The 23,672-nt window shown below is 45.3% G+C and overlaps 1 protein-coding gene across 8 annotated transcripts in view; it reads left to right on the top strand.

Moving 5' to 3' along the window:
- NFX1 (nuclear transcription factor, X-box binding 1) overlaps positions 1-23,672 on the top strand; it is a 220,057-nt gene that overhangs the window by 185,467 nt on the left and 10,918 nt on the right. For all 8 annotated transcript variants that reach the window (XM_043540287.1, XM_043540286.1, XM_043540291.1 and 5 more), the window contains 2 exons: positions 3,455-3,521; positions 22,143-22,288. In XM_043540287.1, the coding sequence (XP_043396222.1) occupies positions 3,455-3,521; positions 22,143-22,288 (213 nt within the window). The remainder of the gene's footprint in view (positions 1-3,454; positions 3,522-22,142; positions 22,289-23,672) is intronic.

Consider the following 23,672-nt stretch of genomic DNA (forward strand, 5'->3'; position numbering starts at 1 on the left):
TGGACATGCTCAGGCGTCTGGTGGAACTGCAGGAAAGCCAATAAGAGCACAGACCGCAGCTGCATCCACTGTACAACCGCCTGCCCTCCTCTTCAAGTTCCATATCCTCCTCACCCAGATGCCCAAGAATGCAGGGGGAGGCTCCGGGCACCCAGCCACCCCACTCCAGAGGATGGCCCAGGCAACAGAAGGCTGTCATTCAAACAGTTTTGATTTGCAGTGTGGCTACAATAAGCAATGTGCCCTTTTCCTCCCCGCCTCCCTCACCCCCCCCACCCCACCCGGGCTACCTTATCAGTTATCTCTCCCCCCCCCCTTTTTTTTTAAATTAATAAAAAAAAGAATGCATGGTTTCAAAACAATGGTAACTTTATTTCCTTTGCCAGCTGTGATCGAAGGGGGGAGGGTGGTTGGCTTATGGGGAATTAAAATCAACAAAGGGGGTGGGTTTGCATCAAGGAGAAACACACACAACTGTCACACTGTAGCCTGGCCAGTCATGAAACTGGTTTTCAAAGCCTCTCTGATGCACAGCGCGCCTACCTGTGCTCTTCTAATCGCCATGGTGTCTGGCTGTTCAAAACTGGCAGCCAGGCAATTTGCCTCAACCTCCCACCCTGTCATAAACATCTCCCCCTTATTCTCACAGATATTATGGAGCACACAGCAAGCAGTCATAACAATGGGAATATTGGTTGTGTTGAGGTCTAACCTAATCAGCAAACAGTGCCAGCGAGCTTTTGAACTTTGTGACAAAGTTCCTCCTCTGCCTTGGTGGGTCCTGCGCTTTTTGGCGGATTTGCTCGCCTCAGAGGTTCACAGCAGCCTTCAATTTGGCCACTTCTGCTAGAGGCTCAAACCTGCCGTTCACTCAGCTAACCTCATCACTGGCCAGCATCGGGGAAATGGAGAACAATCCCCGCAGTCTCTGTGTCCCACCTAGTGGGTCTGGGACAGGCCAGATCCCTTTCCAAAATAGACTTTCCGTTCTGGTGTTTCTCACAGACCAGGTCAACTCGTCCTGTGTCCGATCAGGAGTTGCGGGGATGAGGGGAACCCAGGCCCACCCTCTACACTGGGTTCCAGACCAGAGCCCTGTGGATAGCAGCTGCCTACAATGTTCCCTGTATCAGCTGCATGACAGCTACAACTCCCTGGGCTACTTTCCCCATGGCCTTCCCCCAGCATCTTCTTTATCCTCACTGCAGGATTTTCCTCCTGATACCTGATCACGCTTGTACTCTTCAGTCCTCCTCCAGCACGCCTTCTCACTCCCTGCTCCTTGCATACCCCCCCACTAACTGATGGGAAGGCCTTTTTAAACCAGGTGTCCTGATTAGCCTTCCTGCCATAATTGATTCTAGTAAGTTCTTAATTGACGCCAGGTGTCTTAGTTAGCTTGCCTATCTTAATTGGTTCTAGCAGGTTCCTGATTGCTCTAGGTCAGCCCCTGCTCTGGTCACTCAGGGAACAGAAAACTATTCATCCAGTGGCCAGTATATTTGCCTTCTACCAGACTCCTGTATCCCACTGCTCTGGGTCTGTCACAACATCCAAAGGCACATTCTACCACCATTCTGCACTTGCTCAGCCTATAGTTGAACTGCTTCTTACTACTGTCCAGGCTGCCTGTGTATGGATTCATGAGCCATGGGAGCAAGGGATAGGCTGGGTCTCCAAGGATAACTACTGGCATTTCAACATCCCCAACAGTAATTTTCTGGTCTGGGAAGTAAGTTCCTTCTTGCAGCTGGTCAAACAGCCCAGAGTTCCTAAAGATGCGAGCGTCATGCACCTTTCCTGGCCATCCCACACTGATGTTGGTGAAACATCCCTTGTGATCCACCAGTGCTTGCAGCATCATTGAGAAGTACCCCTTGCAGTTTATGTACTGGTTGGCAAGGTGGTCCGGTGCCAAGATAAGGATATGTGTTCCGTCTGTCGCCCCACCACAGTTAGGGAAACCCATTGCAGCAAAGCCATCCGCTATGACCTGCACATTTCGCAGAGTCACTGCCCTTGATAGCAGAACGTCAGTGATTGCGTTGGCTACTTGAATCACAGCAGTCCCCAGAGTAGATTTGCCCACTCCAAATAGCTACCGGTCAGTCAGGAATCAATCTGGCATTGCAAGCTTCCACAGGGCTATCGCCACTCACTTCTCAACTGTCAGGGCAGCTCTCATCTTGGTATTCCTGTGCTTCAGGGCGAGGGAAAGCAACTCACAGAGCTCCAGGAAAGTGGTCTTATGCATGCGAAAGTTTCGCAGCCACTGGGAATCATCCCATACCTGCAAGACTGTGCGGTCCCACCAGTCTGTGCTTGTTTGCCGGGCCCAGAATCAGCGTTCCACTGTATCAGCCAGACCCACTGCTGCCATGATGTCCCAATTGCCACATCCCGTGCTTTCAGGAACGTCTGTGTCCATGTCCTCCTCACAATCGTCCATGTGCTGCTATCTCTTAGCCAGGTTCTGCACATGCTGCAGTATAATGCACGAGGTGTTTACAACGCTCGCAACAGCAGTGGTGAGCTGAGCGGGCTCCATGCTTGCCGTTCTATGGCGTCTGCACGGGTAACCCAGAAAAAAAGGTGCGAAATGATTGTCTGCAGTTGCTTTCGCAGAGGAAGGGAGGGGAGACTGACGACATGTACCCAAAACCACCCGCGACAATGTTTTTGCCCCATCAGGCATTGGGAGCTTAACCCAGAATTCCAATGGGCAGCGGAGACTGTGGGAACTGTGGGATAGCTTCCCACAGTGCACCGCTCCATGAGTTGATCTTAGCCACAGTAGTGAGGACGCACTCCGCCAACTTAATGTGTTTAGTGGGGACATACACAATTGACTGTATAAAATCGATTTCTAAAAATCTACTTCTATAAAATTGACCTAATTTCATAGTGTAGACATATTCTCAAAAATTTTTGTATTTTCTGCAACCAGAAAACAGGGTCCCGCACAATAGATCTCTCTGGAGCAGGATTCACTTTAGCTCCCCTTCCTTCACAGGGTGCGGCACAGACAGCCTAAAACAAGGAGACATCCTTCAGCAGGCATCTCCCTGGTTTCTCAGGCAGTGGGGACTGTGTCTAAAGAGAGCCAGAGTACATCCATTACTGGACTCAGAACTGTGCAAGGGAACCACACCACACCCTCCCTCCCTCCATGGGGGAATAGGACCCAGGTGGTGCCCCTTTGAAGAGAAGAGCCAGCCATACATTCCAGCCTGTAGGAGCAGAAGCACGCAAAGCAGATACCTCCGAACACAGTACTTCCTACAGTTCTGCCTGAACATTCTCTGCCCTGTGCTGATTGGCTGTTCACTCTAACCCTCTCCCTCCTAATTTATTCAGTGGTATTGCATTTATCAATGTACATATGTGGTAGGTAAATGCTGCATTTATCTCTTATCTTGTATACTAGGTGAATTATAATTCTTTATTATTTCAGGAAAGATTTAAAGTTCGTCAGTGATATTGAGAAGGAAATGAGAACACTCGTGGAAGCTGTAAATAAGGTTGGTGACCAAAGAATTTGCTTTACACAGAGTGTTCATTTAAAAGAAATAGTGTGTTTATTGGAGTCAATGTTAATGACACCGTTGCTTCAACTTCCAACCATTGAATTTTAGACAAATTCAGACTAGAAATAAAGTGCAAATTTTTAACAGTGAGGGTAATTAACCCATGGAATAACTTACCTAGGGTGGATTCGCAATCACTTGAAGTCTTTTAAAAAAAGATTGGATATGTTTTTAAAAGATGCTCTAGTGCAACCAGAAGTTATGAACTTGATGCAGGGATCACTAGGTGAGATTCTTTGGCTTGTGTTATGCAGGAGGTCAGACTACATTATCATAATGGTTGCTTCTGGTTTTAAAAATCCATGAATTTTAATATAATTTTTGTGAGGTAGAGGGAAATAATCAAGTAATGATAATTGTATATCTTCATTTCAATGAATATATGAGCATTAGACTCTTTGACTTTGTTTTTCATGGTTACCGAATTTTGCTCTTTCAGCAAGTTTTTATCAAAATTCAAATAAATTTCATTTTGCTTATTTGCAATATTGAACTGTATGTTATTTCCTAATGCTAAATTTAATTAATCTAATAGTTTCTTTGTTTCAGTATGTCAAGCCTTTGTTTTAAATTCTGAAACATTTTGGTGATATTTTGTCTCATCTTTACTTGACATTTGGAAAATGTTATTTAACAGAATGTTTATTGTTTGTATGCCAAAAGAAGATGAATAGTATAGCAGAGACAAACTAATATCTTTAGTTCAATCTCTCTGAAAATACTCTATCTGCTGTTACTGAAATTCTTCTTCGAGTGATTGCGCCCGAGGAACAAATATTTAATAATGGACTCTTCATAAGAATGACCATAATGGGTCAGACCAAAGGTCCATCCAGCCCAATATCCTGTCTACTGACAGTGGCCAATGCCAGGTGCACCAGGGGAAGTGAACTTAACACATAATGATCAAGTGATTTCTCTACTGTCATCTATCTCCACCCTCTGACAAATAGAGTCTAGGGACACCATTCCTTACCCATCCTGTCTAATAGCCATTAATGGACTTAACCTCCATGAATTTATCCAGTTCTCTTTTAAACCCTGTTATAGTCCTAGCCTTCACAACCTCCTCAGGCAGGGAGTTCCACAGGTTGACTGTGCACTGAGTGAAAGAAGAACTTCCTTTTATTTGTTTTAAACCTGCTACCCATTAATTTCATTATGGTGGCCCCTAGTTCTTATATTATGGGAACAAGTAAATAACTTTTCCTTATTCACTTTCTCCACACCACTCACGATTTTATATACCTCTATCATATCCCCCCTTAGTCTCCTCTTTTCCAAGGTAAAAAGTCCTAGCCTCTTTAATCTCTTCTCACATGGGACTCATTCCAAACCCCTAATCATTTTAGTTGTCCTTTGCTGAACTTTTTCTAATGCCAGTATATCTTTTTTGAAATGAGGGGACCACATCTGTTTGCAGTATTCAAGATGTGGGCGTACCATGGATTTATATAAGGGCAATAAGATATTCTCCGTCTTATTCTCTATCCCTTTTTTAATGCTTCCTAACATCCCGTTCGCTTTTTTGACTGCCACTGCACACTGTATGGACGTCTTCAGAGAACTATCCACGATGACTCCAAGATCTTTCTCCTGATTTAGTTGTAACTAAATTAGCCCCCATCATATTGTATGTATAGCTGGGGTTCTTTTTTCCAGTGTGCATTACTTTACATTTATCCACATTCAATTTAATTTGCCATTTTGTTGCCCAATCAGTTAGTTTTGTGAGTTCTTTTTGAAGTTTTTCACAGTCTGCTTTGATCTTAACTATCTTGAGCAGTTTAGTATCATCTGCAAACTTTGCCACCTCACTGTTTACCCCTTTCTCCAGATCATTTATGAATAAGTTGAGTAGGATTGGTCCTAGGACTGACCCTTGGGGAACACCACTAGTTACTCCTCTCCATTCTGAATGTTTACCATTTATTCCTACCTTTTGTTCCCTGTCTTTTAACCAGTTCTCAGTCCATGAAAGGATCTTACCGCTTATCCCATGACAACTTAATTTACATAAGAGCCTTTGTGAGGGACCTTGTCAAAGGCTTTCTGGAAATCTAAGTACACTATGTCCACTGGATCCCCCTTGTCCACATGTTTGTTGACCCCCTCAAAGAACTCTAATAGATTAGTAAGACATGATCTCCCTTTACAGAAACCATGTTGACTTTTGTGCAACAATTTATGTTCTTCTATGTGTCTGAGAATTGTATTCTTTAGTATTGTTTCAACTAATTTGCCAGGTACTGACTTTAGACTTACTGGTCTGTAATTGCCAGGATCACCTCTAGAGTCCTTCTTAAATATTTGCTTTACATTAGCTATCTTACAATCATTGGGTACAGTAGCTGTTTTAAAGGACAGGTTACAAGCATAGTTAATAGTTCCGCAGTTTCACATTTGAGTTCTTTCAGAACTCTTGGGTGAATGCCATCTGGCCCTGGTTACTTGTTACTGTTAAATTTCTCAATTAATTCAAAACCTTCTCTAGTGACACTTCAATCTGTGTCAATTCCTCAGATTCGTCATCTACAAAAGGCGGCTCAGGTTTGGGAATCTCCCTAACATCCTCAGCCATGAAGACTGAAGCGAACAATTCATTTAGTTTCTCTGCAATAACTTTATTGTCTTTAAGTGCTCCTTTTGTATCTCGATCATCCAGGGGCCCCACTGGTTGTTTAGCAGGCTTCCTGCTTCTGATGTACTTAAAAAACATTTTTGTTATTACCTTTTGAGTTTTTGGCTAGCTGTTCTTCAAACTCCTTTATGGCTTTTTTTATTACATTTAATTTGGCAGTGTTTATGCTCCTTTCTATTTACCTCACTAGGATTTGACTTCCACTTTTTAAAAGATGCCTTTTTATCACTCACTGCTTCTTTTACATACTTGTTAAGCCACAGTGGCTCTTTTTTAGTTCTTTTACTGTGTTGCTTAATTTGGGGTATACATTTAAGTTGAGCTTCTATTATGGTGTCTTTGAAAAGTGTCCATGCAGCTTGCAGGGATTTCACTCTAGTCACTGTACCTTTTAATTTCTGTTTAACTAACCTCCTCATTTTTGCATAGTTCTGAAATTAAATGCCACAGTGCTGGGCTGTTGAGGTGTTCTTCCCACCACAGGAATGCTAAATGTTGTTATATTATTGTCACTGTTTCCAAGCGGTCCTGTTATAGTTATCTCTTGGACCAGATCCTTTGCTCCACTCAGAACTAGATCGAGAGTTGCCTCTCCTCTTGTGGGTTCCTGTACCAGCTGCTCCAAAAAGCAGTCATTTAAAGTATCGAGAAATTTTGTCTCTGCATTTCATCCTGAGGTGATACGTACCCAGTCAATATGGGGATAATTGAAATCCCCCACTATTATTGAGTTTTTATTTTGATAGCCTCTCTAATCTCCCTTTGCATTTCATCATCACTATCACTGTCCTGGTCAGGTGGTCGATAATAGATCCCTACTGTTATATTCTTATTAGAGCATGGAATTACTATCCACAGAGATTTTATGGAACATGTGGATTCATTTAAGATTTTTATTTCATTTGATTCTACATTTTCTGTCACATATAGTGCCACCCCCTCCACCCCGGCATGACCTGTTCTGTCCTTCCGATATATTTCGTACCCCGGAATGATTGTGTCCCATTGATTGTCCTCACTCCACCAGGTTTCTGTGATGCCTGTTATATCAATATCCTCCTTTAACACGAGGCACTCTAGTTCACCCATCTTATCAATCTATCAGAGAAAGATATAACACGATAAAATGGTTGGAGCTATGGAAAAATTCTGACTAAAAATAAGGTGTGAATTCTTAACAGTGAAAGTAAGTAACCATTGGAACAATTTACCAAGCTTCGTGGTGCATTCCCCATCCCTGATAATATTTAAATCAAGACTGGATGTGTTTCTAAAAGTTAGGAATTATTTTCTAAAAGCTAGGGATTATTTTGGGGAGGTTCTATGGCCTGAGATCAGACTAGATGATTACAATGGTCCCTTCTGGCCTTGGAATCATAGAAGATTAGGGTTGGAAGAGACCTCAGGAGGTTATCTAGTCCAACCCCCTGCTCAATGGACCAACCCCAAATAAATCATCCCAGCCAGGGCTTTGTCAAGCCAGGCCTTAAAAACCTCTAAGGATGGAGGTTCCACCACCTCTCTAAGTAACCCATTCCAATGCTTCACCACCTTCCTAGTGAAATAGGTTTTCCTAATATCCAACCTCAACCTCCCTGTGATGTTCCCCTCTGGTGTTGTCTGGACCAGTGATCTGCTAGGTCACTCCAATCCTTGACTCTGGGAGCCAGCCTTACCCTGCTCAGCTGTGAGAACCCCCACTCCTGGGCTGTTCACACACAGCCTCTGGCCTGTAAACTGCTCCCAGTTACTTGCAAGCGAATGACACTAGCCAATACCATTGGTCCCAGACACAGCCCTAGGAACCTCCGTCTTCCAGTATCCAGTTATGCCTGCTGGACGCTGCAAGCTTATATGAGTTTGTCAATTTAACAAAGAAATTGATATGCACCAGGCTTATTATCCCAAGGGGAGTCTCTGTCACGCTTCAAACCAAATGCACTGCTTCAGGTAGAATAAACAAATAGACTTATTAACTATAAAGATAGATTTTAAGTGATTATAAGTCAAAACATAACGGGTCAGATTTGATCAAATGAAATAAAAGCAAAATGCATTCTAAGCTGATCTCAACACCTTCAGTGCCCTTACAAACTTAAATGCTTCTCACCACAGGCTGGCTGGTTGCTCTTCAGCCAGGCTCTCGCCTTTGATCAGTGCTTCAGTAGCTTGACGTGGTGTCTGTAGATGTAGGTAGAAGAGAGAGGAAGAGCATGGCAAACGTCTCTCCTTTTTATCATTTTCCTTCTTCCCTCTTGGCTTTGGCCCCCCCATCCCACCCTTCAGAGTCAGGTGAGCATTACCTCATTGCAGTTCCAAACTGACCAAAGGAAGGAGGGTGACTCCCTTGAGAGTCTCCCAGATTCTTTTGTTGCTGTCTAGGCCAGCATCCTTTGTTCCTGTGAAGCTGGGCTGGGTTTGTCCCATACATGCCCTGATGAGGTGTGAACTGCATCTCAGCTCTTGGAGAATTTTTTGCCTGGGCTTATTTTAAGCCATGAGGATACGTTTTCAACCTCATAACTACATTCATGAAATTATAACCTATAACCTTACTATAACAACAATGCTCAGTGCATCATGAGCCTTCCAAAGACACCCGACATGACAAATTTTGCATTGGATACCATGCAGTCATTTTACAATGATGAATATGGAGGTTCTGGGTGTCCCCCTGAGCGTCACACCTCCCCTCTTAGTTTACTGAAAGACGGTTAGTCATTGATTAGCTCAAAGGCAGTTTGTGTTATAGTTCTCTTGGCAACCAGCCATTAAAGCCATGAGGCAGTGTCCCTCAGTTTCCCCACCCACACACAGGAAGCCAGGTTTTTTATGGTTTCTCTGCTGAGATAAGCTTTAAACCTGTTTACAGGTATTAATTGAGCCCCACCTCTACCAGATCCATCTTTGGTGTCAGACTGGTCCTCAGAACAGGACCCAGCCTTCTCGCCAGCTCATTTCAACAGACCAGATCCCCACTGCCGGCCCTGTCTGCCTCACTATGATCCAGAAGCCGAACCGTGGCTCACCTATCCACAGGGATGCCCATGCCAGGCAACCCTTATGCCTTGCCTACTGGTCCGCCTGGGACCCATACCACCACCGTGGCCTCTCCTCAAGCCCACGCCACCTCCCATCTTTGCCTTCTGTGGACCTGCCCTCTGTCTAGGAGGATCCCCACAGAGCTTCAACTCTTCCAGTGCCCTCCATACCACCAGTATTGCTGGCACCATTGGCTCTCTCGGTCCCAACTGGGGCTTCTTCATCACGTGATGATGTCATCATTCCACCTGCACTCTCACCTCTAGATGACCATGTTCAATACCAGAACCTTCTCCACCATATGGCAACGTCCCTTAACCTCCCTTTGGAAGATGTCCAAGACCCCCACGATCAGTTCGTAGACATTTTGCAGCCCCCTGGACTCTCCCCCACCACCTTGCCCATACACTATGTCATTCTCCAACCAGCACAAATTGTTTGGCACACCCCTGCCTTCTCCACACCTACTCCAAAATGAGCTGAGTGCAGGTACTTTGTCCCAGCAAAGGGGACAGACTTCTTGTTCTCCCACCCTCCTCCAAACTCCTGGGTGGCTCAGGTGGCCACAGAACGTGCCCGCCAGCAACATCTCCATTCCACCCTCCTGAACCAGGCGGTGAACAAGCTTGACCTTATTGGCCATAAAGTCTGTTCCTCCGTGGGCCTTCAGTTCTGCATTGCCAGTTACCAGGCCATTCTGGCAAAATACAACTTCCTTTCCTACACAAAAATTGCAGACTTTCAAGCTTTCCTGCCCCCTAATAAAAAGCAGGATTTTCAACACCTTATGGACAAGGGCAAATTAGTCGCCAAGGTGGCCCTTCAAACCACGGTCGATGCTGCTGATACCACCTCCCATTCCCTGGCTTCCGGCTTGACTCCCGGCTACAGTCCAGTGGATTCCCAAAGGAGGTCCAAACCACACTTGAGGGCCTCCCATTCAACAATCAAAAACTCTTCAGTGATAAAACTGATGAGTCCCTTCACTCCCCCTATTTCCTCATACCAAAGAAAGGGGGTGGCCTCTGCCCCATCCTGGATCTCCGCTCTCTGAACAAATTCATTTGTAACTTCCATTTTCATATGGTCACACTCCCTATTATCCTCCCATGCCTTCCCTGTGGCTCCTGCTTTGCAGCTCTTGATATGAAATATGCCTACTTTCATATAGACATCCATCCTGCCCACCCATCCATAGACATCCATCCTGCATATTTTTACATTTCATGGTGGGCGCCTCCCATTATCAGTTTTGGGTCCTCCCCTTCAAGATTGCCACTGCTCCCCTACATCATCACAAAAGTCTTCACAGCTGTGGCACCTTATATGCATCGACTAGGGCCCTCCCTCTTTCCCTACCTTGTCAACTGTCTTCTAGTTGCACTCTCGCACACCACTCTCCTCAACAGCATCCGGACCCCCTGTGCCCTCCTGGACTACCTGGGCACCTGTATCAACAAAGACAAATTGGTGCTTGTCCCCATGTGCACCTTCACCTTTATTGGCTCGTGTCTGGACTCAGCTGAGTCCTTCTCCCTCTGGACCGCTTTGCAGCCCTGAGCACTCTCATCGCACACCTATGCCATCGGCCAAGCACGCATGTCTGCCTGTGCCTCTCTCTCCTGGGCCACGTGGCTGCCTACACCGCGGTCATGCCATTCGTTTGCTTGCATATGCGCTGCCTCCAACTGTGTCTCTGCTCAGTCTACAACCCACAGACGGACACTCATCTCTCCCTCCATTCTTGCCTCCCTGACCTGGTGGTGCAATCCGTCCGCAGTCCTCGCAGGTATTCCTTTCGCACCACCCATGTCCCACACTACTCTCACCACCGATGCCTCACTGGTGGGCTGGGGAGCCCACTTGGACGGCCGAGGGCCTCTGGTCACACTGCAAGGCAAGGATGCACATCAGTGTCCTCGAACTGTGCGCTGTGCTTGCAGTTTGTTTCTGCCACCTCCGTGTCCAAGTGTTGTCCCACAACATGGTGGTGGTTGTATATGTCAACAAGCAGGGTAGAGCCCGATCCCTCTCCCCTATGTGGAGACCATCCTCCTTTGGAATTGGTGCCTCCAGCACAACATCACCCTCCACGCCGTACACCTTCCGGGCACAAGCAACTCCCTCACAGACCAGCTCAGTCACTCCTTCCATGTGAATCACGAGTGGGAACTCCACGATCCTACGCTAAGCTACATCTTTCATGAGTGGGGCACGCCTCACTGGAACCTCTTCGCCACAGCAACCAACCATAAACGTCTACTCTTCTGCTCCAGGGGAGCCCTCAGTCCCAGTTTGCAGGGAAATGCCCTTCTCATTCCCAAGACTGACAAGCTCCATTATGCCTTCCCGCCCATTCCCCTACTTCCCCAGATCCTCTGCAGAATCTGCTGGGATCAGGGGATAGTTCTCCTTGTGGCCCCTGCTTGTCCCTGCCAGAATTGGTCTCTGGACCTCCTTCATCCCTCCACTCATTCGCCATCCATGCAGTTCTCATTTCCAGGACACTACAGATAGAGGGTTTCAGCTTTTATCCAATTTCCTTAAGATCTAATCGTGAAGGTCTGGCATCTTGTTTGATTGCCACCTAGAACACTTCCTACTTGTATGTTATGTCTTTGATGACACCCAGACAGTCTTCGTACAGTGGGTTGTAGACATATAAGACTGAGGTCATGGCTGCACTGGAAACTTCAAAGCGCTGTCGCAGGAGCGCTCCCGTGGCAGCGCTTTGAACTGTGAATGTGGTCGCATGCAAGTTCTCCCAGCGCTCCTAGTAATCCATCTCCACGAGGGAATTAGCTCCGAGCGCTGGGAGCATGGCTCCCAGCACTTGGAGCCTGTTTACACTAGCACTTTAAAGCGCTCTGACTTGCTGCTCTCGGGGGTGATTTTTCACACCCCTGAGCCAGCAAGTAAGAGTGCTATAAAATGTAAGTGTAGCCAAGCCCTGAGAGGCTGTGGGGGTTCGAAGTCTAAACTGATTTGGCCCTTAGGGGATTAAAACTATTTGAGGATTTAAGTAGAGCACTTAAGGCCTGTTCTACACTACAAAGGTAGGTCATCTTAACTACCTCTTTCAGGACTGTGAAAAATTTCACACACGCGCACACACACCCCTTCTGATGCATTTAAGCCAGCCTAAGCCCCAGTGTAGACACTGCTAGGTTATTGAGAGAATTCTTCCACCAATCTAGCTACTGCCTCTTGGTAAGGTGAAGTTACTGAAGAGCCCCTTCTGTCACTGTAGTAAGTGTCTACACTACAACGCTAGGGTGGCATGGATGCAGCTGTGCCACCGTAGCATTTCTTCCTTGCATTCATCTTTTGTCCCTGCCACAGAAGGGGATTTCCCTAGGATATTTCATTAAATTTCTTTCAGGACTTTGCCCCTCAAAGTTTCTCAGTACCACCAGGGCCAAAGCATATCTTTCAAAAAGACACTCGGACCTGATCTGAAGATATCTTTCCTTAATAATTTGTTTCAATAGTTAATCCCCGTCTTTGTTTTTGTTTTAAATAAATAAATAAACGTGCCTGATTTCTCATTTGAATTTGTCTGGCTTTATGTTCCAGCCATTGGCTCTTGTTATTCCTTTCTCTGCCAGCTTTAATAACTCTTTAGTATCTGGTATTTTCTCCCCATGAAGATATTTCTACACTATAATCAAGTCACTTCTTGTCCACCTTTTGGATAAGCTAAATGGTAAAAACTCTTTAAGTCTCTTATAAGGGATTCTTTTAAGCCCTCAAATCATTTTTGTGGCTCTTTTCTGTACCCTCTCCAATTTTTCTACATCCTTTTTAAAATGTGGACATCAGAAATGAATGCTGTATTCCAGTATCAGTCTCACCAATACCATATACACCTCCTTACTTTTCCTTATTAATCCCATGTTTACACATCCAAGGATCACATTAGTCCTTTCAGCCACAGCATTGCACTAGCAGTTCCTGTTCCATTTTGTCTGTCCACTATAACCTCTAAATCCTTCTGAGCGTCACTGTATTTCCCATGCTTTATGACCTGCATTTTGTTCCTAAATGTATGAACTTGCATTTGACTGTATTAAAATGCATTTTGTTTGAATGGGCCCACCTTGCCAAAATATCCAGATTACTCCAAATGACTTACCCTACCACTTGAACATTCTTTGTGTCATCTGCAAATTTTAGTAAAAGTGATAGTTCCTTACTGTAGCCAATACAATGCTGGCCAAAGGAAGGTATTTTTGTAGTTTTTCCTTTTTGGCTGGCATGGGGATTTTATTCCTGATACTTCACAGTATAAATGCATGGAAGAATTCTATATTTGTGCCTTTTCAGTCTGAGAGTCTGGAAAGAGAGGTTTCATGTGGAAACCCTCAGGTCCATCCTTCAGGCCATGCACGAGGTGGTTTCCTTTGCTCAGAAGGATACATACCTTTTATATTTCCATTTATCCAGATCCTGGTGTTCTTCAAGAGGTGTCCCTGTGGATGCTCCACTTCAGGTCAAGGTGTGTCCCAGCACCTTCGATTGGATATTTCTATAGCAGTACCCCTGCGGGCTGCACACGCACTGTGCCTGCCTCTCGAGCTGTCAGTGTTTGAATAGCACATACAGAGCCCGGACTCCTCAGTTCCTTCTCTACCATCCCTGGCTAGAGACGGAGTTCAGCTATGCTCTTTGAGGTTAGCTAGCTAGTTTGTTTCTCTCTTTAGTTAGATAGTTTTTAGTCATTAGAGTTACTATTTAGAAAAGTTGCGTTAACTGTTACATTTATTTTTTTGGGGAAAAAAAAACTCTGCCATTACGGACATGCCTGGCTCCCCAGGCTTCAAGAGATGCGTCTCCTGTAAGGGTGCCATCCCCATCTCAGATGGGCATTCACAGTGTGTACGCTGTTTGGGGGAGTCTCATGTACCCCAAAAAGGCATCCACTGTAGCAAATTGAAAGCGCGGACCCGCAAGAACAGGGAGCTCAGGTTTAAAATGCTGTTCCAGGAAAACTCCCTAAGACCTGCTTCTGACCCTGGCCAGCAAACCTCGGTGACACCCTCCAGAGGCAAAGCAAAAGCAAAAAAACAGCCAGCTTCCTCTCCCCTCAGGAATCATTCCGCGGGGGAAAAGTTAAAACCGGTAACTCCTGCTCCACAGTTCAGCACCTTTCACTTTGCAAGTACCTCAGGCACCGACCGTGAGTCAGCTGCCCCTCTACAAGGTGCCAAGACTCAGGGCTTTCAGTTGCCCACCTCTTTCAGCTCTCCCTCAGCCACCTCTCTCAGTACAGTGCCAAGAGCTGCTACGGTGCCAACAATACAAGTGGCAGCTGCGGCACCGTCCTTTGATCTTGCGCCACCGCTTTTGCAGCCACTGCTCTCGGCACCGAGCCCCCTGAGGTCTCCAGCGTTTATTGCAGTGCCTACCACAGGGGCACCTACTCCGCAGAGCCAGCCTGTACCCCCAGCATCAGCAGATGCCCCAGCAGACTCTGCCTCCATCAGTTCCACCGCAGTTTTTACAGCCAGAGGAATTAAGGGTGTCCCATGCTCCTGAGTCTCCTCTTCTCGGCACCAGTCTATCACTGAGACCTTTAGCACCCTACCTTCAAGCACCTCCAATGAAGTGTGGGAGGAAGAGGAATACGATGACTAGATGTTTTCCTCTCAATACTCTCCCCAGATTCAGTTACCTACAAGTGGGAGATGCACTACAGCATGATGTCCATATCCTCAAGGCTATCCACACTGGTATGGCAATCCCTGGATGGGACCACCTATGCCCCCCACCCGTGGCAATGGCCACACTGGGGTCCATGGACCTACACCACACCACACTCAGGTGTTCCACGGGCTGCCCGGAGGAAAGCTGTCAGATACTCCCCACTGCCGGCTTACACTGAAACCCAGATAATACCTGAAGTGGCCACCACCCCTACAGAGGACACTACCCCACACACTTCCTCTACAGCAATAACACCACAAGATGCCACAGTATCCCCACCACCTCCCACTACTGATGAGCTCGCTCACTTTCAAGAGTTGTTTCAGAGAGTGGCAGAAGAGCTCAAGATTACCCTGGAGGAGGTACCTGAAACACACCATGAGCTGACCGACATGCTGCAAGCTATGACCTCCTCCAAAATAGCCCTACCAATTAATAGGGCCATTATGAAACCTGCTAAAACTATTTGGCAGACCCCAGTCACAATAACACTCACTAGCAAGAGACTGGACCGCAAATATTTAATAGAATCATAGAATATCAGGATTGGAAGGGACCTCAGGAGGTCATCTAGTCCAACCCCCTGCTCAAAGCGGGACCAATCCCCAATTTTTGCCCCAGATCCCTAAATGGCCCCCTCAAGGATTGAACTCACAACCGTGGGTTTAGCAGGCTAATGCTCAAACCACTGAGCTATCCTTCCCCCGCCACATCTAAGGGTTCTGAGTTTCTATTCACGCATCCCTCACCTAATTCGCTAGTGGTCAATGCGGCCAGTCAGAAAAGCAAATACCAACACTTCCGATCCAATCCATCGGACAAAGATAACAAGAGACTGAACTCCTTCAGCCGCAAAGGTGTATTCTTCTTTCACTTTGCAGTTTAGAGTAGCGAATTATGCGGCGCTCTTAGCAAAATATGAACACAAAAATTATGCTCAGGTAATGCAATTTATTGATGATGTGTCAGAGGATAAACGACAACTATTTAAAGCAGTGGTGTCCGAGGGCCAATTGATCTCCCACATAGCTCTTCAAGCCGCCCTCAATGCTCCGGACGCAGCCGCCAGATCCACGGCCGTCATCATGCGGTGGGCATCGTGGTTTGTTTCTTCCTCCTTTCCAAAGGAGATACAGTATACGGTCGAAGATCTCCCCTTTGATGGAGACAAGCTCTTCGCCTCTATGACTAATGAGGTCCTTCACTCCATGAAGGACTCACGTGCCACACTCCGATCCTTAGACATTCAACCACCTGCCTCGAAGAGGAGACCATATAGATATCAGCCATACCAACGACCACATTACCATACCTTTGCGCGACATCCACCTTTAAGTCAATGTGATACGCAACAACAACGACATAGGCCCAGGAACCAACAATGTCACCCTCTGCAATCAACGGCGACCCACCCTCCTAACCCAAATAAACAAATTTGAAGTCTTGGTCGAGGGTATAAAAAAACTCGCACCCTCTCCAGCGCCAACTCCAATCAACCATTTCTTTGGACACCGTTTGCATCCGTTCCTGGCCAACTGGAAAACCATAAGTACGGAAATTATCAGATTGGGTTATGCCATCCCCTTTCTCTCGTTACCTCCCATCCACCCTCCAACCCCGTCCCTCTTCAGGGACCCCTCTCATGAACAATTGCTCTGTCAGGAGGTACAACATCTCATACATCTCGGAGCAATAGAGGAGGTACCCCTTCAACACAGAGGGAAAGGGTTTTACTTCCACTACTTCTTCACGGAAAAGAAAAATGGTGATTGGTGCCCTATCCTCGATCTTTGATGTTTGAACAAGTTCGTCAAGAAACAGAAATTCCGGACGATTACTCTCCCAATGATAATTCCGACGCTGGAGCAAGGAGATTGGTTTTCAACCCTTGATCTCCCAGGCGCGTATTTCCATGTCTCTATCCACCCTGCCCATCAGCGTTTCCTCAGGTTTGCTGTGGGAGCACAACACTACCAACACAGAGTCCTCCCATTTGGTCTCTCCACCACACCACATGTCTTCTCCAAGGTGCTAGCAGTTGTAATAGCACATATCAGAAAAAAATGGAATTGTCATATTTCCTTACCTGGATGACTGTCTCCTCAAGTCTCCCACTCAGTTAGAAGCGAACCACGCAACTCTTGCAGCCCTTCACTGCTTCCACACCTTGGGCCTGCAAATAAACAAAAACAAATCTACCTTACAACCTACCCAACAAATCGATTTAATCGGTGCCCACCTCAGTTCCACCACCGGTCTTGAATCTCTCCCCCAGGACAGATTGCACACAATGGGCAACCTTATTACCCAGATATGTGCCAGCCCACAGACTACAGTCTGAGACTCCCTACAGCTCTTAGGACATATGGCCGCTTGCACGTTTTTGGTCGCAAATGCTGGCCTTTACATGCGATGCCTTCGGGGTTGGCTAGCCATGGTATACAAACCAAACAAGCACAGGCGAAGCAAGTTAATAATAATGCCCCAGAAAGTTAAGGACTGACTTCTGTGGTGGACCTCTCCCATCAACTTCGGCACTGGGATTCCCTTCCGACAAGATCCCCCTTCGATTACCATAGCCACAGATGCATCCCTCACAGGATGGGGAGCACACATCCTCACCACTCAGGGTCTCTTGGCCACTTCGAAAACGAAGCTTCACATAAATTTGCTAGAGCTCTGAGCCGTATGCAATGCCTGTCTCCATTTCCTTCCCATCATCCAAAACCGCGGAATTCGAATCATGACCAACAACATCACGTGCATGTTTTATGTCAACAGACGAGGGAGCCCAGTCACGCTCCCTCTGCACAGAGGCGGTAAAACTTTGGAACTGGTGCCTTTAACACAATATCCATATCTCCGCCTCATATCTGCCAGGTTCTCAGAATACCACCAAAGACAAGCTCAGCCGATCATTCCCCATACAACACGAGTGGGAACTCAATGACACCATTCTTTCCAACATTTTCCAGACGTGGGGTTATCCCCAACTGGATCTATTTGCCACAGCAACAAACAAAAAATGCCTGACATTCTGCTCCAGAGCAGGCTTGGGGAAACGCTCACGGGGGGACGCCTTTATGCTCCCATGCACTGAAACTCTCATGCGTTCCCACCAATGCCTCTATTTCACAAAGTAATTCAGAAGATACAAACAGACAGAGCCAACATCATTCTCATAGCCCCAGCGTGGCCCAGACAACCGTGGTACCCATTTATCCTGCGCATGTCGATCAAGCCTCTCATCCTTCCCCCACTCAGCAACCTCCTGTCACAACACCGGGGACAACTATTTCACCCCCGACATACAACGTCTCCATCTGAGGGCCTGGCTGATCAATGGTTCTGTAATGCGGAGTTAACATGTTCGGACCAAACGCGCACTGTGTTGCTACACAGCAGAACACACAACACATGCACTATCTACCTGCATAAATGGAAACGGTTCACATCTTGGTGCGCTGACAAACAGACCTCTCCAGCTTCTGCTTCACTCCCACTGATACTGGATTGCCTGTTACACCTTAAAACATCTGGCCTCTCTACAAGCTCACTCAAGGTCCACCTCGCAGCAGTCATCGCCTTCCATCATAAGATTGACAATGTTACGGTCTTTGCCCATCCAATCACCAAAAAGTTCCTGAAGGACATCCATACGTTATACCCAGACGTGAAACCGCCTGCTACACCTTGGGATTTACACCTAGTCCTGAAAGCCCTGATGGATAAACCCTTTGAACCGATAGCTACCTGCTCTCTTCTCCACTTATCCATGAAGACTGCCTTCCTCATAGCAATCATGTCTGCCAGACAAGTAGGAGAAATGGGGGGGCTTATGGCGGACCCTCCGTATACCACATTCTTCCGTGATAAGGTCACACTGTGCACGCATCCAAAGTTCTTACCTAAGATACACTCTTCTTTTCACCTCAATGAACCTATACACCTCCCAACATTTTTCCCAAAACATCACGCTAACACCTTTGAAACAACAATGCACACTCTTGATGTGCACAGAGCATTATCCTTTTACCTGGATAGAACAAAACCATTTAGAAAACCCCCCGGACTTTTTGTATCTACTACTCAGCGCTCACAGGGAAATGCTATCTCTACACAGAGACTTTCCAAAAGGATTGCTGACTGCATACGCCTTTATTAGCAACTCAGGCAAATACAACCTCCTACATCAATTAGGACGCACTCCACTAGTGCTCTCTCCACCTCCACGGCCTTGCTCCGTAATGTCCCAGTGTCCGACATATGCAAGGCAGCTACCTGGGCATCGAACCTTACCTTCGCTAATCACTAGGCTCTCATCCACACTGCAGTGTCCGACACCAGATTGGGTAGCACTGTCTTGTCAACAGCCTTCTTGCCTCATCCGAAATCCCAACCATCCTAACGAATACTACTTTTCAGTCACCTGAAGTGGAGCATCCACAGGGACATCTCTCTCGAAGAAGAGGAGGTTACTCACCCTGTGCAGTAACTGACATTCTTCGAGATGCTCCACTACCCCCCTCCTCCCCTCTATTTTGGAATTCGTAACGCACTCCGTTGTAGAGAAGGAACCGAGGAGCCCAGGCTGTGCACACGCTATTCAAACACTGACCGCTCAAGAGGCAGGCACAGCGCGTGCGCAGCCCGTAGGGGTACAACTGTAGAAATCTCCAACAGAAGGCGCTGGGACTCACCTTGACCTGAAGTGGAGCACCCACAGGGACACTCATCTTGAAGAATGTCAGTTACTGCACAGGGTGAGTAACCTCCTCTTATCTGTACTTCCCATTAATAACTTTTATTTATAGTTTTTGCACCCTTTGGGAAATTTGCTTCATCTCACCTGGACAAAGGATCAGTTAAAAGTTGAGGAACTGTAGCAGCAATGTGCTTGAGTTATAGGTAAGGTGAGATTTTTGTCATGGTTATCTTTAGTAAAAATAACCAACAGTTTGCAGGCAATAAACAAAATTTCACAGAAGCTTGTGACCTGTCTGACTTTTACTGAAAAAAATTGGTGGGGGAGGCTGACAGGGGCTGACTGAAACCCGGGGAGTAGGGAGGGGTAGTGGAGCGGGGAGGGGGCGGGGCGGGGGATGAGAGTCCAAACCCTGCTGCGGGGCGGGGGCTCGGAACTCTAAGGTTTCCCCGCCGCCCACAGTGGCTCACAGCTCCAAGGTTCCACATCACCCACGGAGGCTCACAGCTCTGTGTTCTCTGCCTCCGGCAGTGGCACACAGCTCTGGGACCAGTGGCTAGGAGCTGTGGGGGGGTCACTTACTGTCTGTGTATGCTGAGAGCTGTCCCCACCAACTGACCGCTCTGGCTCTGCCACCCTGGGGCTGAAGCGGAAAATGTCACAGAGGTGTCTGTAAATCACAGAATCCATAATCTCTGTGACATAATCTTATTCTTAGCTATAGATTATCTATCTGACTCTGCTTGTCTGGGAGTCTCTGCCAGCCCACCACCATGTCCTAATCCATTGCAGCAATTGTTCAGCAATGGTGTGTGAACAGAAAAGGGGGCATTCCCATCTCCTTCCGGAAGCCCTTTGTATATGGCCAGAAACTCACCTCGCTTTTCTGAGCCTTATACCTCAAGCCATTCACTTTCTCAAAAGGAAACTTCATTCCCTTAAAGTAAAATGGGTACAAAAGTTCTATAGGTCTGTCATCCAGACATTTCTGTTGTTCGCTTCAAGGACTGTGACTAAGGCAAGCCTTGGCAGATTGCCTTCTCTTGGTGGGTAAAAGACTGCTTCCTGACAGAGTATGATAAAACTGGAAAACCTTATCTTCTGGAAGACCTTGACCACAGTTTATCAGATCCTTCCTAATTTATTTATCTTGTGGGCTTGAGAGCCAAGGTATCTCTCCTTCTGCAAAGCAGCCATATAGTCACTTCTGCTTCACATATATTATCTGCTACTGTCAGTGGAATTTGTCTGTGGCAGACTCTGAATTTGGTAGAGCAGTACTCCAAGTGCTCCCTCATCTCTGGATTCCACCAGTTGCTACATCTACTGATCATCATATCTGTTGCTGGGTAGGATGGGCCAAGACAAGACTATGACAAATAAGATTGCTGTTGAGAAGTCTTTTCCATTAATTAAATATCAGAGGCAAAGTTCAAAGTGCACAGATTTAAGAATTTAACTTAATATTTACAACATAATTGTCTAAACATCTCTTCCAAAGATTTGATTCTCATTAGCTATGGAATTGCTCTACCTCATCTTATATAGAAATGGAAATTTGTGGATTGAACAGTTTGATTTGAATGCTTCCCAGATTATTAGGAATTGAAGGTTGTGCGATACTGTAATTAACTAAAACTTAACACAGTTAACAAATTAATTTTGCCTAGATTTGCACTAGTGTTTTGGCTGTGTCCTCAGATTTATCATAATATTTTGCCCATTATTTGAAAAACAGGTATCTCTGCTAGTACTTAATGATTTAGACAAGAATTTTTACATCACTTGTAAAGCCATTACCTTTTAGCACACCACTTTTCAATGTGTAATCTATATGCTAATTAGGCACTTGCATTTGTAAATTACAGCTACTATAATACATTTCAGAAGACATCTGTTCAACTGTGTAATTTTTTGTTTACCTTAAACTAAAAGCTAATCCATTTGTCTATTTCCTGTTGACACAGTATTGTTTTATCAGATGTCAGTGTTGCTATATTTTGTAAAAGGGATATAACCAACAGGGATATGGCAAATCCTCTTTATATACAGCATATACATTGAAAAGCCAAAATAAAAATAAACAAAAATTGTCCAATCTAATACCAAGTCTACAGTTATCTTCCAATGTGGTGTTCTAGCCCTGCAGGGATATGGAATATGGTTTAAAAAAAAAAAAAAAAAAAAAGATTTTGTCAAACCATTCATGGTCTCCTCATGCATTTTCAGAATCTAAAAATTATAGCTGTGCAAACCAATGTAGAGTGAGTGTGTGTGTGTGTATAATGTGAATTAATAGGAATTTTGTATGCACATGGTTTTCATCAACAGTATCTAGTTCTCACTGTGCTTGCAAACTGACTTTGTCACTGTTAGAGAAGTCTAGACAATAAATCATATATTGCAGTCTTGTCTATGAAAATAATCATAAACATGCCATTTATTTTTCTCTTAAATTCAGGGAAAGCATTCAAAAAAGAGTCACTGTTATGCACCCATGAACAGAGATCACCGCAGAATCATCCATGAGTTAGCTCAAATTTATGGCATTGAAAGCGTGAGCTATGACAATGAACCAAAGCGTAATGTTGTTATCACTGCAGTGAAGTATGTTATATTAATCTTTTTTATTTTAGCTTGCAAAGTAATTAACATCCATTCAGTAGATACAAATATTGTGTTTTCTATATTTTGTTCTGAGTTTATTTTATTTACAACTTGCAAAATACATCCTTTATACTTTGTAAGTTCTATAGAAGCAGCTTTTAAATGGCTGGGGTGGAGGGGATGCATAATCTCACATGATTGTATTTCCATCAATTTGGGGTATTTCTTCTGATTTCACCTCAGTCTCCCATTTTTAAGTATGACAAGACTATCCAATTATAGTTCCTTTGACTCCCAGCTTTGTTTTTGCTGTAGTTCTTACTTCCGGTCACGAGAGGTTGCTGCTCTCACTACTGCTGAGTAACCCACAGGCATGAACTCCTCCTCCCTCTCTTGCCGGCTTCCCCACTGTCTGTTTTACCTTTTCAAGAGAAGGGAAAGAGGCATCAGCTAGATGCAGGGAGGAATGGGAGGAACTTTTAATGGGGGCAAAACAAGGGAAGTCTTAAGGTGAAAAGTGAGGGGGGAGCAACACCTGAGAGGGACTAGGATCAGAGAAAGGGAGAGAAATTGAGTGAAAAACAAAAGGGAGTTGCCTCATAAAGATGCCACAGAAGGGATCAGGCCAACGCTGGAAGTGGATAGCCAAGTCATTAAAGTTTCTAGTGCAGGGGAAACCAAGCCTTGTTTATGGGAAATCTTTGGTTGATCGGCTTTGGTTCTTGTTTTGGTTTTTTGTGGATGAGTTACCTCCATAGGTTTAGGGAAGCATCTGTATTTTAGGATATTTATCAAATGCTCAACCTTTAGGGTTTGTTCATCACTGGCTTTACAAGGATTTCTGCTGCTCATGTGCTTTTGCATTGTTACATCATTTGAACAAATAATCAGTTTCTGATTCAAAATCATAATGCTATATATGGGGTAGAGACTGTATATTATAGTGGGCTTTTGGTCTACTAGGAGAGCCTGAAAATTTATATTTAAAAAAAAACCCTAAAATTCACAAGAATTCACAATCTTATTTGGAGAATTGATTGAAAATATGAATGTTGATTTTTTTTTTAAAGCAGGGATTTAGTGGTAAGATGCATTTTCTTGCTTGTCTGACAGCATGAAATTTCAGTACTATAGAATTCTCAAGGCATTTGCAAAAAAAAAAAAAAAAAAAAGTAAGAGAATATGAAGTGGGTGACCCTGAGTTCAGAACTCTTGTGATTGATAACCAGCATGCGCGCGCACACAAATGCACTTAACAGTAAGAAAAATTTTCCTTATCCCTATTGTCAACAGATTTTGGAATCATTTCCAATTTTTCTACTATGCCAGGTGGACCATTTTGAAATGAATCTGAAGTCACATTTAAAAGAAGGGTTTGATGTGA

Source organism: Chelonia mydas, chromosome 2 (assembly GCF_015237465.2).
Source record: "Chelonia mydas isolate rCheMyd1 chromosome 2, rCheMyd1.pri.v2, whole genome shotgun sequence".
NCBI lineage: Eukaryota > Metazoa > Chordata > Testudines > Cheloniidae > Chelonia > Chelonia mydas.